General features: G+C 50.2%; 1 protein-coding gene across 3 annotated transcripts in view; it reads left to right on the top strand.

The window, feature by feature from the left end:
- The window catches only part of STK24 (serine/threonine kinase 24), a gene marked incomplete at both ends in the record, with an annotated part of 98181 nt that overhangs the window by 69390 nt on the left and 7318 nt on the right, over positions 1-21473 (top strand). For 2 of the 3 annotated variants that reach the window (XM_080688779.1, XM_080688778.1), the window contains 5 exons: positions 10295-10351; positions 13895-14003; positions 14130-14287; positions 18563-18748; positions 20924-21069. In XM_080688779.1, coding sequence (XP_080544905.1) covers positions 10295-10351; positions 13895-14003; positions 14130-14287; positions 18563-18748; positions 20924-21069 — 656 coding nt within the window. The remainder of the gene's footprint in view (positions 1-10294; positions 10352-13894; positions 14004-14129; positions 14288-18562; positions 18749-20923; positions 21070-21473) is intronic. The other variant, XM_080688780.1, reaches the window with a different exon arrangement.

Below are 21473 nucleotides of genomic sequence, written 5' to 3'. Positions count from 1 at the left end.
CTCCAAGGTAGGAGGAAGATGCTTTCTTCTTTTTTTATATACACGAAAGAAAGTCAGGAGCCAGGGTTTGGGTGTCCACAGAATTCACCATAAAGGTGAGCGGGGTCCTGGCAAGTCTGTGGGCTGAGCTACCCATGGGAGCTGGGCTGTCAGGGCCCAAATCTCCTGAGCTATCAGTCTCTTCACATCCATCAAAGATTGCAGTGTCATCTGAGTGGAGCGCGCAGAGCTGAGCCGAGGCTTGAGCCACTGTCTGGAATCCTGGTCCTTAGCGGGGCATCACCAGTGTTTTGGTAGCATAGATAAAAAACGATCAGAGTCATTGGCCACCTGTTTGATCTGGTGGGCATGGGAAAGAAGTGTATGCTCCTCCTGGAGTTTAGAGAGGGAGACAGCATACTTAGCTCTAAAATATTCTATCTGTAAAATACTTGGTCAGTGGGCCTACTGCTGTGGGGAGAATGCAGGCAGCAGGGGACATGGCTGGGGCTGCCATTTTCATTGGACTGGTCTGGGAGAGCTGCTAGGGAGGGTGGCTTTAGAGCAGAGCCCTCGGAAGCAAGGAGGAAGCGATCGGAGCGGCTCTTGGAGCAGTAGAGCTGTGGACAGGGAGTCCAGAACAAAGATTTGCATGAGGAGGGAGCCTGGCCTTCAGGAACCATCCATCCCCCTAGCCTTGGCACCACGGCGCCCTGTGCTAGAAACGGAGATGGGTTGTTTCTTCTAGAAATGCTGGTCCCAGCGTGGTGTGTTCTAAGTATATTGAAGCTGGGGAGGGAGAGTGGAATGTGTCCCAGGAAATGCTCTGATTTGTCTATTTTATTGTCTGTTTTGCGACTCCGCCGAGTTGTTTTCCTAGATTTTTGGCTGGCTATTTTAAACACAATTGATTTTAGAGTCACTTCCAAATTTCTGTCCTATTTTCATGCTGCTTACTTATATTTTCACTATTTGTCAGCTTCAGTTAATCTATACTTTGTGCAGAAAATGGATTTGGGGTTTATGCTTCCACTTAAGTGGTACTAAGTAGAGTCTCTGAAAGAAGACATTCATACAGATTTTGCTAAACTTGCTCAGATGCACTGTCTTCAGTGGCCATTCCCCCAGGCTTCTGTAAGCCGGACTTTTCTTGGGGTTTTGGAGGAGGCAGTGAGTGTTCTGAGAAAACCCCAAAGGGGACATGGAGGCACGGCCGCAGCGTGAGGCTCCGAGCTCTTCTTGTCATTCGTGTCTGGCTGTGGAGACCAGCATGCTGCTGCAGTTGGAGCGGATTTCTTTTTCCCATGAGAACTCCCTTCCTCTGAGCCGTAAACAGAAGCTCTGTCCTGTGACTTCAGGTAGGACGCTGGGGTTCCTGCTTCCACCCTGGCTGCCCGGCCAAGGCTTGGAGGTCACTGTTTGCTTACCCCCACCTTGGCGATGAGGATGTATGGTAGCTCCCTCCTGACTACCTGAGTCAGCACTTGCCTGTGTCGCTGTGTGCTCAGCCCTTAAATCACCCCACCGAGAGTCTGGAGAACCATCCCACCCGTGTGCAGGCAGGGCAGCGCTCTCCAACGCTTGCTGTGCCCGTCAGAAGCCATTGGCTCCATCCCTGACTCCCCTGCACAGGTGCAGCTGCCAGGAAGGGCAGACACATCTGTTTACTACAAGAGTCATTTTACATGCAGTATCTGTCCTCCTGCTTCTGGAAAATTTGAAATGGTTCTTTGAGCTCATGGTATCCATGCTCCAGGGATAGAAGCAAAGCTCTTCAATTTCTTTTGGGTAGAGCAAACAGATCCGCAAGACAGTCTTGCTTTGAAGTCCCAGGGAGGGCTGTAGTTCTGTGGTAGAGCCTTGGCGGTGCTGGGTCCATCTCCAGTACCTCGTGCACACACAGCAGTCACAGGGAACGCTTGCCATTTCTCAGTCAGCTGTGGGAGAAGAGACCATAGGCTCAGCGCCGACGACGTGGTTCCCGAGGGTGGTGACTGGACTCCGCCCTGTGCTCCTGAACACCCTGTCCTAGTGCAAGCCAAGAGGGCCCGGAGATGACCCACACTGATCCATTCTTGGCCTTTCTCTCGAGAAACTTGAAGTAAAACTCCAGTAAGGTTACATATTTTACTTCCACAAAAGAAACTAAACCATTTTTCTGGTTGGTGCTGTCTGTAATTTAAAATAAGTATCAATTGAATTTTAGTTCTTTTTGTCTCAAGATACATGTGCTGCATATTGAAACGTCTGCTGGAGTAGCTAAACACAGCTGATGTATTTAGATAAAATAATTATGCTGTATACTTCCTTTTCTTTTTTTTAATTTCTTGGTACCGGGATTTGAACCCAGGGGCGTTCTACCTCTGAGTCCATCCCTATTTTTAATTATTTTTCCAGCACTGGGATGGAACTCAGGGGGCACTCTACCTCTGAGCTACAGCCCCAGTCCTACTTTTTAGGGTCTCACTGAGTTGCTGAGGCTTGCTTCAAACCTGCAATCCTCCTGTCTCAGCCTCCTAAGTATTGGACATATAGTTGTGGGCAACCACATCTGACTAATAGGCTTTTTCCCCTAAAAGTCCAATGTTTCTGTGCAAATTTCTGAAACATGGTGTGACTGATATAGGACAAACTAGATTATGTAACAACGGCTCAGAGGAAACTTACTCTCAGTGCGGTGAATTAGCAGGAAGTCCACTTAGGTAAATGACATTGCTTCAAAGTACAAAAAATGGACTGCCTGACCCGGGCCTTTCACTGACTCTTGTGAGTAGCACCAAGGAGCCTTGTAAGGGCCAGACCGAGCACCTAGGCCTTCTGCCCTAAGGAGTCTGTACTTGGTACCATGTGGTTTCTGCTATCTGCAGCTGGGCGGGGTCGCTGAGACACAGGTGGGGCCTGGAGTTGGTGGTGGCCTGCACGCCTTTGGGCATCTCTTCTCTCTCCTGCAGGCCATGTGCCTGTCCCAGGCCTGCTCCCTGACGTTGGTCCCACATCTGACTCCAGTGCATCTTGACTTCTCAGGAGCTCTTCATGAGTACCTTTGTGTGTGGGGGGAGGACGTGGGGTTCCAGCCCGGGAAAAAGAGCTGTGGGAAGGTGTTGCTCAGAAGTAAAATGCTCCTGGGTTCCGTCCTTAGTAGTTCCCCGAGTGTGTGTGTGTGTGTGTGTGTGTGTGTTTAACTTAGCAGGGATGGTCCTGTAATTATTAGAATTATTTCACTTTAGTACAATACAGATGTTATTAGCTTCATAACATGAGTATGGTATACAACCTTTTCAGTTTAGCCATTCTAACATTGGCTGTAATTGCTGCTTAACAGTCACCTCTCAGGACACATAAAGTCTCCATGAACAGATTTATTATTGTTTTGTGTTGAATTTGTGTAGATGGAAAAGAGAAATGACCCAGTACCCATCCAGGGATTTTGAATGCACACGCACACGCACACGCACACGCACACGTGCGTGCTACAGCCCCTTCCACAAGACACAGCCTTGTGACGCACACCACCAGAGCAGAAGCATTTTAGAGGAACAGGAGCTTTGGGGATGATGGGTGGAGTGTGTAAATCCCTCAGATTATAAGCAAGCATTTGTAAAAAAGTGCATTTTTTTTGACAGATTAGAGTTCATTAGTTTCTAAAAGGAAATTAGTTAAAATAGTTAAATGTTGAGAACAATCATATGAGAAAGTATTTTCTGGAATCTTTTACCATTGAATAGTCTGAGTTTCTGTTACTATGGTTCTAGTTTAGGGTTGTGATTCTGAGTCAGAATGCCTGGGTATAAGTCCCAGTTCTTTTTCTGCCTCACCACACAGCCTGGTACCTGAATTTGTATGGTGGGTAAAGGCTGACTACCTAAGAGGGCAGGATTATTGACGGAATCAAAAGGACTTTTTTTCCCTCTGGTACTGGGGTTTGAACCTAGGGACATTCTACCCTTGAGCTATACCCCCAGCCCTTTTTATTTTTTTATTTGGAAACAGAATCTTGATAAGTTGCTGAGCCTGACCTTGAACCTGCTATCCTCCTGCCTCAGCTGGTACTGGGATTACAGATTTGCGCCTCTGTGTCCCATTAAGGAGGACCTAGTGAAGCTGTGCAGTCACTTATGCAGAGCTGCTGCATTGCAGTAATGAAAATGGTGGTGGGGATCCTGCCTACTTGCCCAGGAGGAAGGAGAGGGAACTGGGGCTGCCCTGGGCTGGGCAGGGCTCGCTGAAAGGCGCAGATGCCCTTACAGCCAGGCTTTGGCGACAAGCCTGAGAGTTGCTAAGGGAACATACGGAAACTCACAAGAGCATACTCATGTCCAAGCACCCCTCTTTCTCCTCGAGAGCCAGCTTTTTGGGGTCCGGGCCCTTAGAGCTAGCGCCACCCTTCCACCTCCTAATTCATCTTCCTCAGGAGGTGCCTCCTCCCCGGCTGATGTCCTTGGCCTTCAGGATTTGGAACTCAAGGGCAAAGTTCCTGGGAGCTCTTGCTGTCTGCTTGGGTCTGTGTTAGAGAAGGTGAATTAATTCTTGACCATACTATTCTTCCTATAGTCTTATTCTTTCTTGGTTAAATTTAATTAATATGCTATTGAGAAAATGTCTCTTTCATGCAAATTAAAAAATTTAAATTTTAAAGATTTAAAAAATCTTTATTTAAAATTTTTATTCAGATTTTGTCCTCTAAAATTTTAATGTATTTTATTAGCATCTAAAATCTTTTCACTAACAATCTTCTCTTCTTATTGCTCTGTTTACAGATGAGTGTGTTACCTTCCCCATACCACCCCTTTTTGTGCAAGGGATGGAACCCAGGGCCTTGTCACACACTACTCTTGTATGTGATAGTACACACATGTCGCCGGCACATGCTCTAGTGCTGGCTGCAGCCCAAGACAGTAATTTTTCTTTTATGACAATAACTGGAGAGATTATTGTTTTAAAATTATTATATTTATATTTGTTTTTGTCCTAACTTTTAATTTATGCATATATTTATTTATTTTGCTTTCCATTTTAAGAAAAAAACTTGAGATGGAACACTTAAGTCTGGGGGCTTGGTAATGAACATTGTGTAATGCTGTGCATTTTCTCTAAGTAAATGTGGATATATTGCTGGCTTTTGGTGTATGTGGTGTTTCCGACATCATTTTTGGATAAATTTGTACTGATGGTTTTGAGTTTTTCCTTTGATCTAAGGACTCGGAACAGTGATTTTTAGTTGTTTGTTCTTGTCTCTTGGTATGTCTGGGCTTTGTTGCACAACTGTATTTCTAGTTGATCTAGCCCTCTTCTCCCTGTTTGTTCTCTGCCTTGATGCACTAGTCCTTCCTGTGGGGCCCTCTGCAAGACTCAGCCTGGGTCTGTCTCTTCTCTCCTCCTTTTTCTAATTAGCAGCAGTCCCCCCGCCCTCATTCAGCCCTAAATCTAAGTGAGATTTAGGGAGAGCAGAGGCGGGGGTTGATAGCCTGGGATGGGGGTACAGCCCCCACGGTACAGAAGGAGCCCCTGGACCTGCGGCTTCTCCTCCCCGGCAGCAGGGGCAGCTCCGGACAAGAGAAGACTGTTATGTTCAGAGGCCTCCAGTGTAGTGTCCTCTGATGGGAGCCCCAGAGCTCCTTCCGCCCGGCTGAGCAGTGTGGCCTGTGGCTCACTCCTCACTCTTGCCTTCTTCAGAGACACCTGCTTCTTGCTCCTTCCCTGGGGAAGCCTCCCCAGACCGTTGAAACACACCAGTGTCTTGTTTCTCAGATGCTGGGCCTTCTTCCCTCTGGCCGTAGGCTGTGCCCCAGGGCTGGTGAATGGAGGAGTCCTTCCTCCGTGCCAGCCCGGCTTTCCACAACACCCTGGGAAATCCTGCTGCCTGCGGGTGGGCTTCTAGTGACTGCCATGTGCCCTTATGTGAAGCGTGGGTCTGGCTGCTCGCCCAGCTCAGCCCTGACTGCCCCTCCCCAGCTATGCTGTTGGGAGGGCGTAGAAGTTCAGCCTGGAACCTGGGGAGTAAAGGGCAGAAGTGACCAGCGGGCCTTAATGCTCTCCTGTGATCGTAGGGTCATCTTACCATTTGCTGGTAAGCGAGACAGGCACCTGTAGGGAGGGCAAGCTCCTACATTAACACGCCTTCACTGGTTCATTATGAAGGCCCAGCCAAGTTCACAGACTGATCCTGTTAGGCACCTACAATGAGCTCTGCTCACTTTAATTTTGAACCGAGCATGCCCCAAAGCATTCGTGTCCGCCATCTTTCCTTTTGAACATGTACTCTGCCTCAGAGCTGAGCGTGCCCAGAAGTGTGTCTGTTAGACTGATCGTGCTCAGAGATGTGCCCCCCACGTGTGCTTCCCTATGTGAATCTTATCTATATAGGCTCTCTGAGTGACCCCCATGCTTCCTTCCCCACAAAGAGCAGGGCTTTGCAATTACACTGCTCCACCCCAAGCAATAAATCTTTTTTCTCTTTTATCTCCTAGTGCTGCTTTTTGGCTCTGCACTCACCAAGATACATAAACACATCCTGTTCAGTTCCAGTACTAACTCAAGGGAATTACATGATGGCGCTGAACTTTATGTACCCAGGGTGGTTTGCATAGGCTCGATGCCCCCCTGGTTAAAGATTTGCCAGTGGCCAATGTCACTCATAGGACATTCCTCTGCTTCCTCAGGCTCAGTGCTTGGGGGCTTGCACTAAACCCACACAGCAGGCAGTGGGAGAAGGCGGCTTATGCATATGCACACACAGGGCCAGGGTAGAAGCATCCTCATCCAGCTTGTTACATGACCGAACCTCGAGAGGTTCCCAGCCTGGTAGGAGGAGGAGGAGGGCAGAAAAGACTCTTAGAAGCTCTTTTCTGATGCCTGGCTGCTGAGAGTGAAAGGGCGAGAGCAACCTGGTGTCTGTATGGCAAAACCAAAGCTATAGGGGATTTCTAGAATGCTAAGAACATTTCAGTTAAAAAAAAAAAAAGATATATCACAGTGTGGGTAGAATGTAGCCACTTGGGCAGAAGGGAAATATTTCGTAGATGTGTGCTTGCATATGCAGTCTTTTTCTGGGGTTACAGGAGACTCACTTCACAGATGACCAGGGCTTGTGGCTAGCAGCTGGGGACCTGGGGAGGGAGGGAAACTTCTCACTGTACACACTTCAGCACTTTAAACAATTTTGACTCCTGAGTATCATGAAGTAATTTATAATTTATATTATGTGAGATCACTTTAAAAAAATAAAATTCTTCTGGTTAAAACCGTTTGTTCCTGGAAGCCTGCTGATGTGTTTTCCAGGGAGTGAGTCGCTGCACATAGCTGATGCCGATGCTGATGCTGTGGCCTCCCCGGGACTCCAGCGGCCAGGCTTCCAGAGGAGGGGGTTGGGAGTCGCTGTTCTAGGTTCCATTTTGCTCAGAGTCTGCGGAGTGTTGTTCACGAGGCCAGTCTGGCTTACCAGCTGTTTCGAGGCGTTTATGGATGGTGATTTTGTTAGAGCTTGAAAGCCTTTGCATTTGTTCAGTGCCTTGAACTGTGAGGTGGGAAGTACTGGTCTTACTACCATCTTTGAATGAAGCAGGAACCTGAAGCTTAGGGGCTTTTGAGCCCAGCATCTCAAGGTGAACCAGCAATAGTCTTCCAGCTGGAGCTGCAGCGTGCAGAGCCACTCGTCCTGGGGGAATGCTCCAAGAAACCCCTAAGGGTGCCGAGCCCCGTCCAGACTATGTTTCTTCTAGTACACCTGTACGTGTGGTAAAGATGAATTTATAAATTAAGCATAGTAGGAAATTAATAACAGCAATGATAAAATAGTTAGGACAATATGCTGTAATAAAAGTTGTGTGAATAGGAGCGTGCTCTCTCTGAAAAGACTGTAGACAAATACTTTAATTTTTGGACCTTGGTTTACCTCCATAATTGAAACCTCAGAAAATCTAATCTGGGGGGTCTGCTGAGTTGGCCTTCTGTATGTATGAGTTTCACATCTGCAATTTAAGAAACTGGGTCAGAAATTGTGGGGAGGATTTGGTCTATACTCAGTACGTACAGACTTCCTTGTTATTTTTGAAACAATAGAGCATAGCCACTGTTTGCTTACCATGCACGTTGTATTGGCACTGTGAGTACTCTAGAGGTGATCTGAAGTGTACGGGCATGTGCTGTGCTCAGGCTGCGTGCAGACGGCATTTAGTGGGCGGCCTTCGGTGTCTGCGGACCCTGGTGTCTGTGAGAGCTTGGGGCCGACTCCCCATGTGACTGGTGACTGTCTCTTGAGTGGTTTTTGTCTAGGGTTGGTGTCAGTAGAAATGATGCCGGGCATAGTGACTGGGGGCAGATTCCCTCCCTCCTCTGGCGCCTGTTGCCTGTAGACCTGGGGCCTCAAGCGGATGCTGAGTCAGTCCTTACTCCGCCCCTGTTGTTTCAAATGTCAGATCCCAGTGGAGAGGCAGAACAGGCGTATTCTTCGCACCCATTTCTTTTAGTAGAAAAGAAACCAGCAGTCGGGGTCACATTTTGGGCGTAATTCTGTCCAGGGAGAGGAGGAGCAAAGCGGAACCCAGGCTTTGTGTTCACTGGGGAGGCCGAGGTGCCGGGTCCGTGAGAGCAGGGCCTTCTGTGATGCAGTTTCGGTCCCTCGGTTGCCAGTGCTGCCGGGACGAGGACAGAGATGCAGAAAGTACATTCGTCACAGGCACTCGAGCTGCGTCAGGGAGTGTAGGAAGCAGTGACCTGAGCCAGGGCTGCAGGCAGTTTCTAGGTGCCCGGCATCTCCTGGGCCCGCGTCCCACCCAGCATTCCCAGCACTCTGCTACCAGGAAGGGCTGGAGAATGGGCAGGGCCCAGCTTTCCTCTAGAATGGGCAGGCCTTTGCCCTGGCGCCCTGACGGGGTGAGGCTTTGGCCTTTGAGCAGGGCGTTGTCTTGCTGCTGCGGCCTCATGCCCTGGAGGTGCTGGACGCTGAGAAATGGGTCACCCGCCCGCCTCCTGGGCAGAGAACAAGGTGCAGTGGAAGGGTTGCTTCCGGCCTTAGGTAGGTTTGAATTATCTGGGAAGGCCAGCCTTCTGTTGAGAGCAGCGTTGTCCTCCCCAAGTCTGCAGAAGATGGCCTCCCAGCCATCCCTGCACCGCGGGCACTGGGAGTGGCCACTCCAGGCCGGCCCCACACGTCCTCCTTGCTGAGCTGAGCTGTCAGCACTCAGTGCTCTGCACTAAAGGGATGGGAGCTGAGTCAAACAGAAGCTAAGCCAAGGGAGTGGGGCTGGAGACCGAAAGCTGCTAGCCTCTTAAAGACAAACAATTTAGATCTCCCCTGATATGCAGAAAGGAACTGGCCTTCCCTGGGCTGGTTATTTTCAGCCACCAAACAAGATGCTCTGGGACTGCCCAGAAGGAGCAGCACACGGCTCCATCGGGAGCCAGTGCTAGGGCAGCGTGCAGGGGAGACGTCTGCAGCAAAGGAGACTTGTGGAGTGCTCCTTAAGGAGCGAGTTTTCTTGACGTGAGGACCAGGTGTCGTGGAGCCTCTTGAGGACCAGTGCCCTGACCTGTGATGTAGTCCTGGCATGGCGCCCAGTCTGCGCCTTCCCTGCCTACACCGAGCTGGCTCCTCCTGTTAGTATTCTGGGGTGTTGAGAAGCCTGAAAGTATCCTGCGTACATTAAATCTTGGACTATTCATTCAACAGTGTTAGAATTAACTCCAGATTGTAGAATTTGGTTTGAAGGGAATCTCTTTCACAAATACAGTGCACGCGTCAGTGTGTCCTAACGTGGGTGTACAGCCAGCGTATGTTACCATTCCTCGCATGCAGAGGACCACAGTCCATGTGGCCTGAGCTCAGTGTGCCAGGAAGTGGAAAATCCAGAGAAATAAGTCGGAGGTGAACGAACACAGGCCCACATGATAGTAGAGTGTCCAAGGCACAGGGAGGAAAGGAGGGCAGGCAAGGTTTCTCGACTGGAGGAACTACTGACCTAGAGAGGCCTGGGAAATCGGCAGACATTCCCGAACAAGCTCAGGCCAGTCTGTGTGAGGGCCCTGTGGGGCTGGGGCGGGTCCTCTGCACTGCTGGTGGGCGGGCGGGAGGCCGGGCACGGGCAGGCAGTTGGGTGCCAGCTCCTAGGTGGGGAATGCTCTGGATGAGCCTGCAGCAGGGTCCTGGTGAACTTCCCCTGCTCTCCAGGTATGGAAGAGGTGTGTACTTCTCCCTTTCTTGCTGATAAGTGTTTATAAGACTTCTAGATCCAACATAGTAATGAAAAAGTTTATCCAGTTATTTCAAAGTGTCTTTCTCATTTTAAAAATAATTTCTTTATTTTTTTTGTTTGTGTAGGATACTAAACTGTGGATCATAATGGAATATCTTGGTGGAGGCTCTGCCCTGGATCTAGTAAGTATCCTGCTGGTACCTGCCCGGCACCCAGATCTGCTCCCCCTCAGAAGATAATTCTGTGTCCATTTCTTTCCCCTCTTTTAAGTTGCACGAAAAATATGAAACTATTTCTTAATGTACTTTTGCATTTTATATATTACTGAAAATTATAGGTCTGCTTTGAAACCACATGGGAAGCCAACATATTAATCTGGAGAAGCGGTGAAGGCTACTGACCAGAATTATCTTGCCTATGAATAGCTGGCCAGCTTATTTTCTAGCATGAGTTTATTGGCTTTTGTAGAGTTGAGAGCCATCATGGATTTATATTTCAGATGGAAACTTAGCTCCCCAAATAAGCGCCACCTCTTCATCCCTAACGTCAGTGACGGTGTGATGATGGAGGCAGAGGGCCAGACGCAGAGCGGTGGTCAGGCAGGGAGGCGCAGTGGCCACGCCTGCCTCCTCCGGACACACGTGGTGTCTGGAGGGAGCAGGCCCAGCTGGGCCCATCATTTCTCTGCACTCGCCCTCAAGTGCCCTTCCAACGCCAGCCCACCCCTGAGGTGGAGGAGTGTTGCCTGCCCTGCAGTTGTGGTTTAGGCCGGGTTTTGGTGGAGTGCTATAAGCACGGCCTGCGTTGAACTCGGTGGTTGTTTAGCACTTGACCCTCTTGGCCCGCTGTATTTAAGTAGTCAGAGCCCCTTCTCTGCTTTGTGAAAACCAGCTTTTAGGTGCGCATGATCCCTAGACGGGCTGGTCAGTGTTAGGGGTGTATCTTGCCTGGTTCTGCCGTCTCCGTGCTGGAGACACAAGGGCTGAAGGAAAGCACAGCTTGGGTAGTAACAGTTACACAGCGTTACCCAAAGGAAAGGGATCCCTTAGACCTGGAGGGAGTTTCTTTACTGCGGTAAAAATAGCAATAATTTTGAGGATGGTAGCCTAAGAATGCATACCCCCCCAAAGTTAATGTACCTAACTTAGAAAATTACATACTGTTATAAACCATAAAAGTTGGTCAAGAGTGTTAAAGATACTTCAAGAGAAAAGATTTAATATGGCATGATGATATTGACATGGAGCTAGGCATACTGGCATGTGCTGTAATCCCAGCGAGGAGCCTGAGGCAGGGGAATCTCAGGTTCAAGGGTTCAAGGCCAGCCTCAGCAATGACAAGGCCTGGGGGCTAGCTCAGTGGTAGAGTACCCACGGTCAATCCCCAACTACAGCCCCCTCCCACACAACCTAAGCTGGACACATTAAATATTATACATTACATGAAGAACAATGTTTAACTCTTGGGAAATGCTGCAAGAAGGTAGAAGATCACCTCATCTTGTGCAGAATTACTGTTATTTTAAGTGAGTTTTATTGCGGCACATCTGAAGTTATCTCCAGGGATTCTTTTTCTGGCTGGAATCCTTCAGAGCAGCAGTTCCAGCCTCTGCTTCAGTGCCTTCATTCCTAGTGTTAAAATAATTTGGTTTAAGCCAGGTTATAGGTGGTGCACACCTATAACCCCAGTACGTGGGAGGTTTGTGGCCAGCCTCAGCAACTTAGACCCTGTTTCAAAATAAAAAAAACTAAAATGGAGCAGAAGGGTGTAGTCCAGAGGTGGAATGCCCTCTGGCTTCGATCCCTAGAATTGATGTCTGTGCAGTTTTAGACCTGACAACAATCCCACACAGTGTGGTGGTCTCAGCAAGCCACATCCACCCTCACATAAATCTCCCCAGGGACAAAAAGGCTCCTTTCTGGAGCCACCTGATCCTTCATGTTAGTGGCCGAGCAAAGGCGCCACCTGGAGGTCAGGTTGGTTGCCTGCAGGCCAAGCTGGTGGCTTGGCCTTGCCCTCCAGGGAGCTGAGGCTCCACCCGGGTGCCTCTGACTTCATTGTCCTTGTGCCCATCTTTCATTCCTTCTCTGGGAGTCTCTCCCAAAGCCTGGAAGAGGAGGACACATTTTAACAATGGGATACAGTAATCATTTTTTTTTAAATATTGAAAACAATTTGTATTCTATTTTGAGAGGGTCTCTTGTATGTTTTAAGGAAAATTTAAAAACCAGAGTATTGTCATGAATGGTGTTTGTGCATAGTTGAATAAATGGACTTGGGGTCATTCTTAAAAAGTTCTAACTTGCTACCATCTCTCTCTGCTACTCAAGTTGACGCTTAAAACTGAGCATCACGGATGCCAAGGTTTTGCCCCAGATGTAAATTTCCTCACCCCATCCTTCCTTCCCCCTTATGGCATGTAACCAGTGATGGGGAGTTAGGCGGATTCAGGAAGGCGCAGCCGCTAGTGTGCCATGGAGGATCCTGCCCTAATGACTTGGGGAGACTCCAGGGGGCCCATGAGCCTTTGGGGGTGTGGCGCAGAACATCCAGCAAAGGTGAGAGGTTCCAGGGCAGCGCGCTTTCCCTTCCTTTGGTGCAGAGCACATTGGTCTTTTTAAAACTTGCTCGGTGGATCTCCCGGGCTGTGTCTTCCCAGGCAAAGACGTGGGAGCCTGGGCCGGCGGCGTCCGCCATCTGGACCCAGCTTGCAGGCGGCATGGAGGGAAGGCGGCCAGCTCGTTAGACCTGTGCCCGCTGTTTGGGCTCCATTGAACAGGGCGTGTTGCGGGTGAGGTGTATATAATTATGAGGCATGACTTGAGCGCCGCTCCACGCCTGGTGGACACACTCTTTGTCTGAGCTGAGCTGAGCTCTTCACCCTGAGTTTCCTTATAAACAGGGACCTGCATCTGTGGCCTTTCTTCAGGTTTTTTTTCTTTTTTTTTTTCTGGTGGTACTAGGGTTTGAACCCAGGGGTGTTCTGCCTCTGAGGCACATTCTCAACCCTCATCCATTTTATATTTTGAAATGAGGTCTCAACAAGTTGCTAAGGGGCTTGCTAAGTTTCTGAGGCTGTCCTCGAACCTACAATCCTCCTGTCTCAGCCTCCCACCCCTCCCACAAGTACTAGGTGTGCACCATCTCACCTGGCTGCAATGTTGCTTCCTAAGGAGTCAATAGTAACAACTCCTTTGTTTCTTTCAGGCAATCACGATCTCATTAGGGACGATTAACTCATTCTTGTCTGATAATATATGTATTATATAGCAAATCCCAAAGTCTTGGGTATTGAGGTCTTTCGATTCCATGTCGGGAGCTTTGAAGTGCAGGTTTAAACTTCCTGGTGCAAGTGTCCTCCGCGGCCCAGGCTTCTCCTTCTAACAATTGTCTGGTTTGGAAGGAGCCTCCTGACGAGGCCAAGTCCAGTTGGCAGATCCTGGCTGCACTGAGTTCTGGGCTTTTGCTCCTAGGCTGTGGGGCCCGTGTGCAGTCGCTGACCCCAGCCACAGTGCAGCCGAGGGGCTTCCTCACAGGTCAGCTTCCTTCAGCACATCCTCTCTGACTTTTAGTTGTTTTAAGATCTTTTAATAGATTGTGAATGTTTTGGCAAAATTCCTGCTTTCTGTGAACATACTTAAACATTTCAGTTGTCTCTGTCCCTTTAACATTGATATTGTCTCTTACCTCTTAAGTAACTGTGATAATTCTTTTTTTCTTGTTAGTTAGAACCTGGCCCTTTAGATGAAACTCAGATTGCCACCATATTAAGAGAAATATTGAAAGGACTTGATTATCTGCATTCAGAGAAGAAAATCCACAGAGACATCAAAGGTGAGGTGTTGTTCGTGGGGAGGGACCGCTGGGCTGGTGGGTTGTGCTGCCTGGGTAGGCTGGCAGGCTGGAGGGAGCTCGCCCGCATCCTGACTGGCGTGGGGCCGCCTTGGTTTTCTTTTGCAGCGGCCAATGTCCTGCTCTCTGAGCACGGGGAGGTGAAGCTGGCCGACTTCGGGGTGGCTGGCCAGCTGACAGATACCCAGATAAAAAGGAACACCTTCGTGGGCACCCCCTTCTGGATGGCGCCCGAGGTCATTAAGCAGTCGGCCTATGACTCCAAGGTAGGAGCCGCAGAGCTTGCCCACCCCGAGCTCGGGCCTTGGTTCTTAGCCTTGGGCTTTTTTTTGCTGGGCCCCTCAGTCTCTCTGATCATGTTAAAGTCAATTTTCTTCTCTGGTCCTGACACATCACTGAATACCCTTGTGCTGTGCTCGTCCAGCCCCGGTTATTTTGTGAGTCTTTTTAGCTTTGTGTGTTTGTGGGGACACAGAAGGAGGGTATGCAAGCATAGGGGACCAGGGTGAGGACGGGCGCGCTGGCCTCTGAGACACCCCGCCCGTGCACAGTGCACAGTGGGGCCGGGCCGGTCTGCAGGGGGAAGCCCTGCATGGGGCAGGGTCGGCTGGGAGCGCTGTCTTGTACTCAGCACGCCGAGAAAGGAATGAAGAGAGGTCACGGGAATGCCACAGAAGGCCAGGGAAAGAACAGCGCTTGCTAGTCTAGCAATAGTGATTGCTACAGGTTCTTCCTGTCATACGTTATTTTTAGTTCTCAATTAGGATTCTTATTTCTGGAGGCTCCTAATCAACGTGACAAACAGCATCCTTTCTCCAGCTTTTACTTGTTAGGTTATATCTCCTAGTCTTCTCTTACTGCCTTTTTCCTGTTGCTGTCCCTTCCCCCCTCCCTCCTTCCGTCCCTGTCCCTCTCCCCACTCTTGGGAGGCGGGGGTGGCCTCTGCCCGATGCTCCTTGCTACCTTTGTCCTCTGGGCATCAGTCCCTCCGGGCTGCTTCTCATCTCCGCAGCTCCTTTTGCTGTTGGCTCTTTTCCTAGGGTCACTTAATTGTAGGTCTTGGCAGGAATGAGGGTGTTCAACGCATTCTCTTCATTTAGAGAAATGCATTTGCCTGATTTTGGCAGGGCAGACTGGAGGCCGCGTGCGTGGCTTACCTCATCTGGTTGCACCACCTGAAGAGTCTCTTCTCATTCTTTGTAATAATTTACTACAAAGTAATAGTAAAAGTAATTGACTAATTTACTGGTCACCCGTGGCGTGTGTGACTTGACTCATTGGTGCATTTTCAAGTCCTGTCATCACTGCTAAGTGTTTTTGTTTTTGTTTTTTTTGGTTGTTGATGTTTTGTTTTTATGAAGAGCTGCCCTGTCTGCTGGAGCTACCTCCTCTGACTCTCCTGCTGCCGCGTCTCACTGGGTGTTTGCTTAAAATGCTCTGGGCATCAAAAAGGTTTTTTCCCATGGTATTGGAAACCAAACCAAGGGGTGCTCTACTTCTGATCTACACCCCAGCCCTTTTGGGTTTTGCAGCACATTCTGGCTAAGTCGCTGGGGTCTCTAAATTGTGGGGGCACCTGTCCCAGCCTCCCAAGTCCTGGGATGACGGGCCCGCACCCAGCTGTCAGAAGGCTTCGCCAACCTTCGTTCCGCTTCCTGTCCACATCAGAGGCCTTTCCTGACCAGTGGACGTTGTCAGGTAGATTAGGTGCCTCTCACGCTTGCAGGAACGTGCATGCTTGTTTGGGGGAGGAGGCAGCCTGAGAAAGATTGTCTCTTTTTTCAAACTTACTACTTCACCTTTTATTCTGACTTGCCAAGAGCTAGTCCTTTCGCTCACTTGATCATACCCAGTGACTCCTATGAGGTCGTGTGTGCACGTGTTATGTGAAATGCACTCCAGGTGTGTGGGCGCAGGAGGTGTGGCGAGTGCAGATTAGGCATCTAGGTTATGGGGTGGGGTTAAGAGGGTGGCCTTAGGGGCAGCACCCTTCCCACGGGGTGTGGCTCTGGTCCTAAGCAGAGCCTGTGGAGGCTGCTGCTCCCAGCTTGCTGGTGGCTGTTCCCCTCGGGGACTGTAGGGATTGGTGGGCTCCGGGACAGCTGATGAATGCTCTTGGAGGTGCCGGTAGCAGCTGCTCTCCAGCGCCCCTTCCTCGCATCCGCACATTCACTTGAAGGGCCCTTCCCCACTGGTATCTGCACTGCAAGTTTGGAAGAACCTTGCACACGGGGCTCACAGGCTTCTGCTGTGGAAGTTATAAGCACACATCCTGAGCAGCTTTCTTGGGTGCAGCTGCCAAGTGGCTAAGGAAGGCATGCCCCTGCCTCAGACTTACTTCTTGCTTACTCCTGTACTTGGGAGGCTGAGACAGGACAATCACAAATTTGAAGGTAGCCTGGGCAACCTAGTCCTTGTTTAAAAATCAGAAGGGGCCAGGCGTGGTGGCACACACTTGTAATCCCAGCATTTGAGAGGCTTAAAACAGGAGGATCGCAGTTCTCGGATAGCTTCAGCTACTTAGTGAGACCCTGTTTCAAAATAAAGAATAAAAAATAGGGCAGGGGGTATAGCTTGGAGGTTGAATGCCTCTGGGTTCCATCACCAGACCCGCAAAAAAATAAATAAAAATGAATAAATAAATAAGGCCGGGGGTGTAGTTGGAGGTAGAAGAGCCAGAGGGCAGGCCGAGGCAGGCAGGCAGCGATGCATGCCCATGGCAGCAGAGCCTCGGTGTGAGGAAGCATTGGTGTGTGGCTGGCCCGCCACCCGTGCTCCTGCAGCCCGGCCTCCCTTGGTGCCCCCTCCCCACACCCGTCACTGCCCCTGTGCCCCTGTGCACCCAGCTTCTTCCTCTTAGGGGGGACTCGAGGATAAGTCATGTTTCTGCAATTTATAAAATAGCACATGTGTAAAACCCCCTAGGATGCCAAGTCATAGAATGCAAGTAGGAATATTATTCCTAATTCTAGTTCTTTTAGACTGATGGCTGTAGTTTAAGAATTCGGTACAAAGAGTGTAGACGAAGGCTAGCCAACACCTATTCCATCTTGCAGAGAACAGAAGGAAGTGGAGTACGCTGCAGGCATCTGTCCCATAGAGTGCTGGTTGGGGGCCTCTAGCCGGGTTTCTGGTACTCAGTAGGGTGCCAGGAGTGTGGCAGGCAGTCCTCTGTGGTCACCTGAAGGACGGCTCACCTTCTCACCTTCTTGTGGGGTGGGGATTTAGTTTCACTCGGAGTCTTGGGATGATGGTGGATTTGCAGTGCAGTCACAACAGCAGGAAAGCGTCTCTGGACTAACAGCCCTGCTCCGCCCCTTCCCAGCTGGTGTGTCCTCTGTCCTCCAGCTCTGCTCTGCGGTCTGGCAGCTCCTACAGCGTCCTTACCCTGCGGAGCTCCTCTGGGCCGCCCACATCTCACACACCACCCGCGCATGGAGCTCACATCACCCGGCCAGCCGGTGTGCACAGCGCAGGTTGGCAGCAGGACACCGGGTCCCTGAGTGGCCACCTGATTCTTGCCAGTAGGAATCTTAGCAGACTTGTAGGACCTTTGAGAAGAGATACAAGGGCTAGAGAAAGACACTGAATGCCACCAGGAAGAAACCACCAGGCAGAAGCAGACCTTGAGAGCTCATGTTGTTGGACTGGGAGGCTGCCATGTGGACTGTTGTGGGTTAAAAGGCCCTGGAGCCCCCAGCCGTCAGTGTGGTGGGCGGGCCTTCATTGGGTCCTGATTGAGATAAACCAATGAAAGGGTGTTTCTTTGAGTGGTTGAGAAAGTACTTGTTACATGAGGTCGAGGAGTTACAGGTGGTCTTCAGTAGTACCCCTTCCAAGTTGGAACAGTAAGTAGAAACGCACTGAACACAGCTCCCCCCAGTGTCCCTGCTGAGTGACAGGGCCCTCGGAGTGTCTGCTGCCGCCCAGCGTTGTGAGGTACGATTGTACGAGTGTTGTCAGCATGAGGAAAAATCCAAATTTCACATGTAAAGCATGGTTTCTGCTGAATGCGTATTTCTTTTGAACCACTGTTAAGTCAAACCATCCTTCAGTCGAGAACTGCCTATATTGTTAATGTCAGGTGCTGATAGGTAGTGAGAAAATCCTTATGTTGGAAATTTTGTGCAGGATGTCATGACAGCTGATTTACTTTAAAATGTACTGTGGCAACAAATAGACAAGGTCCACGTTGCAGAATGTTAATAATTACTAAATTTGCATGATGGACGTGTACATTATGTTAATACTCCCTATTCCTGCGTGTGCTTGGACATTTTTTCTAAGTTCTGGACACTGTTAGCACCTTGCACAGGCGTGCGTCTCCCCATCCTCAGAATAGGAAAGCAGGCTCAGATGTTGGCTGTTCTGTCTAATGCTGGTGGGCTTTGGCTGTGGGGCTGACTTTGGGACCCGAGTCTCTGGGACCAGGTGCCCACTTGTCCTCAGAGCTGCGTCTGCCGCACAGCACTGCTGGGAACGATCTTTTCCAGCCGTGTCTGCGACTGTACCCGCTCTCTGAGATGCGCTTGTTGTTGCAGGCAGACATCTGGTCACTGGGCATAACGGCTATCGAACTGGCGAAGGGGGAGCCGCCCCACTCCGAGCTGCACCCCATGAAGGTTTTATTCCTCATTCCAAAGAACAACCCCCCAACGCTGGAAGGAAACTACAGCAAGCCCCTCAAGGAGTTTGTGGAGGCCTGTTTGAATAAGGAGCCAAGCTTCGTAAGTCTGCGGCCCAACGAGGCTTAGACACGCCCTGTTGGGATTTCTTCAGTACCCTATCAGCTGTCTTGAGGATATTGTGTTTATTTTTGTTTTTCCAAATGAGTTTGATTAATGTCTTTGAATTGCAAATATGCTTTTATTGTCATTTTATCTTTTAAGGAGTAAAACTTACTGATTTTCTTTAGAATTCTTAGTGTCTCATGCCTCATCGAACCTGAAGAATAGTCTCCTTAATGTGGGAGGTGGAATCATGATTTTTAAATATTTATGGAGGAAGACCAGGCTGTACTCCATAAAGCTGTTTTTAGTAATGGCAAAGTAGCCTGAAAAATAATGATGTGCCTTTAACGTAAATGCATTCAGCTTCTAGTTGGCATGTGCTAAGAAACAGACAAGATGTGGACGAGCCCCCACCCCGGGCCCCTCTTCCTCCTCCTTCCTTCCTTTTTGAGTTTGGAGAACAGCGGCAGAGCCCCTAGTGCAGCAGTAGCAGCCGCATAGCTTTACCTCTTCCCAGAATCAGGGCAGTCTCGGATGCTCTGTATTGGTGTTGCGATAGCACCCGATGGCCTTGTTTTGTTTCTTAGTTTTCCAGCAGTTAGTGGAAGGCCAGGGTGACCCTCCCCATGTTAGCCTGTACCTACAAGTTGGTGCTGAGTGATGAGTTAGACATGTGCATCTCGGTGCCCCATGCGGTGCCAGCGTGGGGAGTGCAGCGCCCTCTGAGCACCTACAGGGGGTGCAGGCTGGGCCAGCGTGGCGAGTCCGCATTTAATTCCGGCTCCCTTGGTGGCGGGCGTCGCCCTGCATGTTATCACGTGTTTGTTCTGGCACAACACAGCAGCCCCAGGAAGGCATGCCGATCGTGCGTACATCTTCCCATTAGAACATGTTTCTAGTATTGCTCCTTATGCGGGATGCGCCCTCCACCCCACCCTTGGCTCCAGAGGGGAAGGACATGGAGCACATGAGCACCCCTGGGTGTTGGGAGTCTCGCCATCAGCAGGCAGGGAGGGATACCTGAGGTGACCCAGGTTTTCACGAGCTTGAGAAACACGTTAGCTCTTGTCAGAACTTGGTCCCGCTCCGGTGTCTGTGTCTCTGCTGACTCAGGATGGGCCACGCTGTACTTCCCGGGGACGCATGTGCAGGCCGGGTTTGCCGCCTGGAGGGCGGGGCTCTCGGTGGAGTCAGTGCTGTGTGGCTGGGTGTGGAGCTCTGGTGTGGAAGAAGCCTGTGGCCCAGGCGCCACCTTTCTAAGCCAGGTGGTCAGAATCCAAGCACTCCTGCACATGCAACAGTAGGGTCTCTCCTTGCCCCTTTCCAGTTGCTTTTAATGAATCCACATCAGTGTATCTGGGGTACTAGCCAGCATGATGTGAAGTGAAACAGTATCACAGAGTTGCATTTCCGGTTAGCACATCCTGGAGTGCTGAGTGAAACTAGGGGACAGGCGGCAGTCCTGCGCCTGTGAGGTCTCTGCACATTGGTCTGGGTAGTGTTCTTTGATGGGGCAGGTTGTGGCAGAGCATAGAGGACCTTACTAGAATTGGACTGTCACGTCTGGAGTCCCAGGTACTGGGGATTGAACCAGGGGGATTCTACCTCTGAGCTACATCCCCAGCCCCATTTATTATTATTATTATTATTATTATTATTATTATTATTATTATTACTATTATTAATTATTATTATTTTTGGTGGTACTGGGATTCCTGGAAACCCTTCTACCTTCGGGCTACACTCCCAGACCTATTTTTACATTTTTATTTGGAAACAGGGTCTCTTAAGCCAGTGCGCGCAGCTGGCTTCGAACCTGCGCGATCCTCCCATCTCTGCCTCCGAAGCGCGGGGATTACAAGCGTGCGCCACCACGCCCGGCTCCATTTTTTATTCTTTATTTTGAAACAAGATCTTGCTAAGTTTGCAGAGGGCCTCACCAAGTAGCTGAGGCTGGCTGTGAACCTCAGCCTTCCTGTCTCAGCCTCCCAAGTACTGGGATTTTAAGCATGCACTACCATGCCTGGCTCACAGTGACTGTCTTGGAGTGAGTCATAGGGGAGCAGTTTTGAAGTAGAGCCCAGTCTCCCTGTTTTGATGTGTGGGCAGAAGCCCATCCTTCTGGGAGGAACAGAGGAGCGGGCTTCAGCTCTGCCCGGGGTGTGTTTCCAGAGACCCACTGCGAAGGAGCTGCTGAAGCACAAGTTCATCGTGCGCAACGCCAAGAAGACGTCCTACCTGACCGAGCTCATCGACAGGTACAAGAGGTGGAAGGCCGAGCAGAGCCACGACGACTCCAGCTCCGAGGACTCAGACGCGTAAGTCTCGTGGCGCCTGCGGGTCCCTGTGTCTTGTGGGGCTTCCCGCTCGTTTTTAAGTAGGCTCACTGGTGGTGTTTCTGTTGTGCGCCGTGTGGGCTTGTTAGGGGCTCTGGCTTCTTGTGTTGCCAGTGGAGTGTCTCTGAGTAACGTCTGTGGGTAGAGCCATGCTTGGGGGCCTTGACCTGGTCTCTTTTCTCCTGGTTGCAAGTACTGACCAGATGACATGGCCTTATGTTTCTGGGAGGGTCTCGGTGCCCCTCGCTGTGGCCCAGGAAGTGCCATGTGGCGCATGGGGACGTCACTTACTGAAAGCTGGCGTCCAGATTGGCACCACAGTTTCCTTGGCTAGAGGGGAGCTGCTTGTCCACTCTGAAGCGCAGGAACAAGGAAGGGGCTGGATG

The sequence above is a fragment of the Muscardinus avellanarius genome (assembly GCF_963383645.1).
Source record: "Muscardinus avellanarius genome assembly, chromosome: 2".
NCBI classification, from domain to species: Eukaryota; Metazoa; Chordata; class Mammalia; order Rodentia; family Gliridae; genus Muscardinus; species Muscardinus avellanarius.
This window is presented reverse-complemented; position numbering and strand designations above follow the sequence as displayed.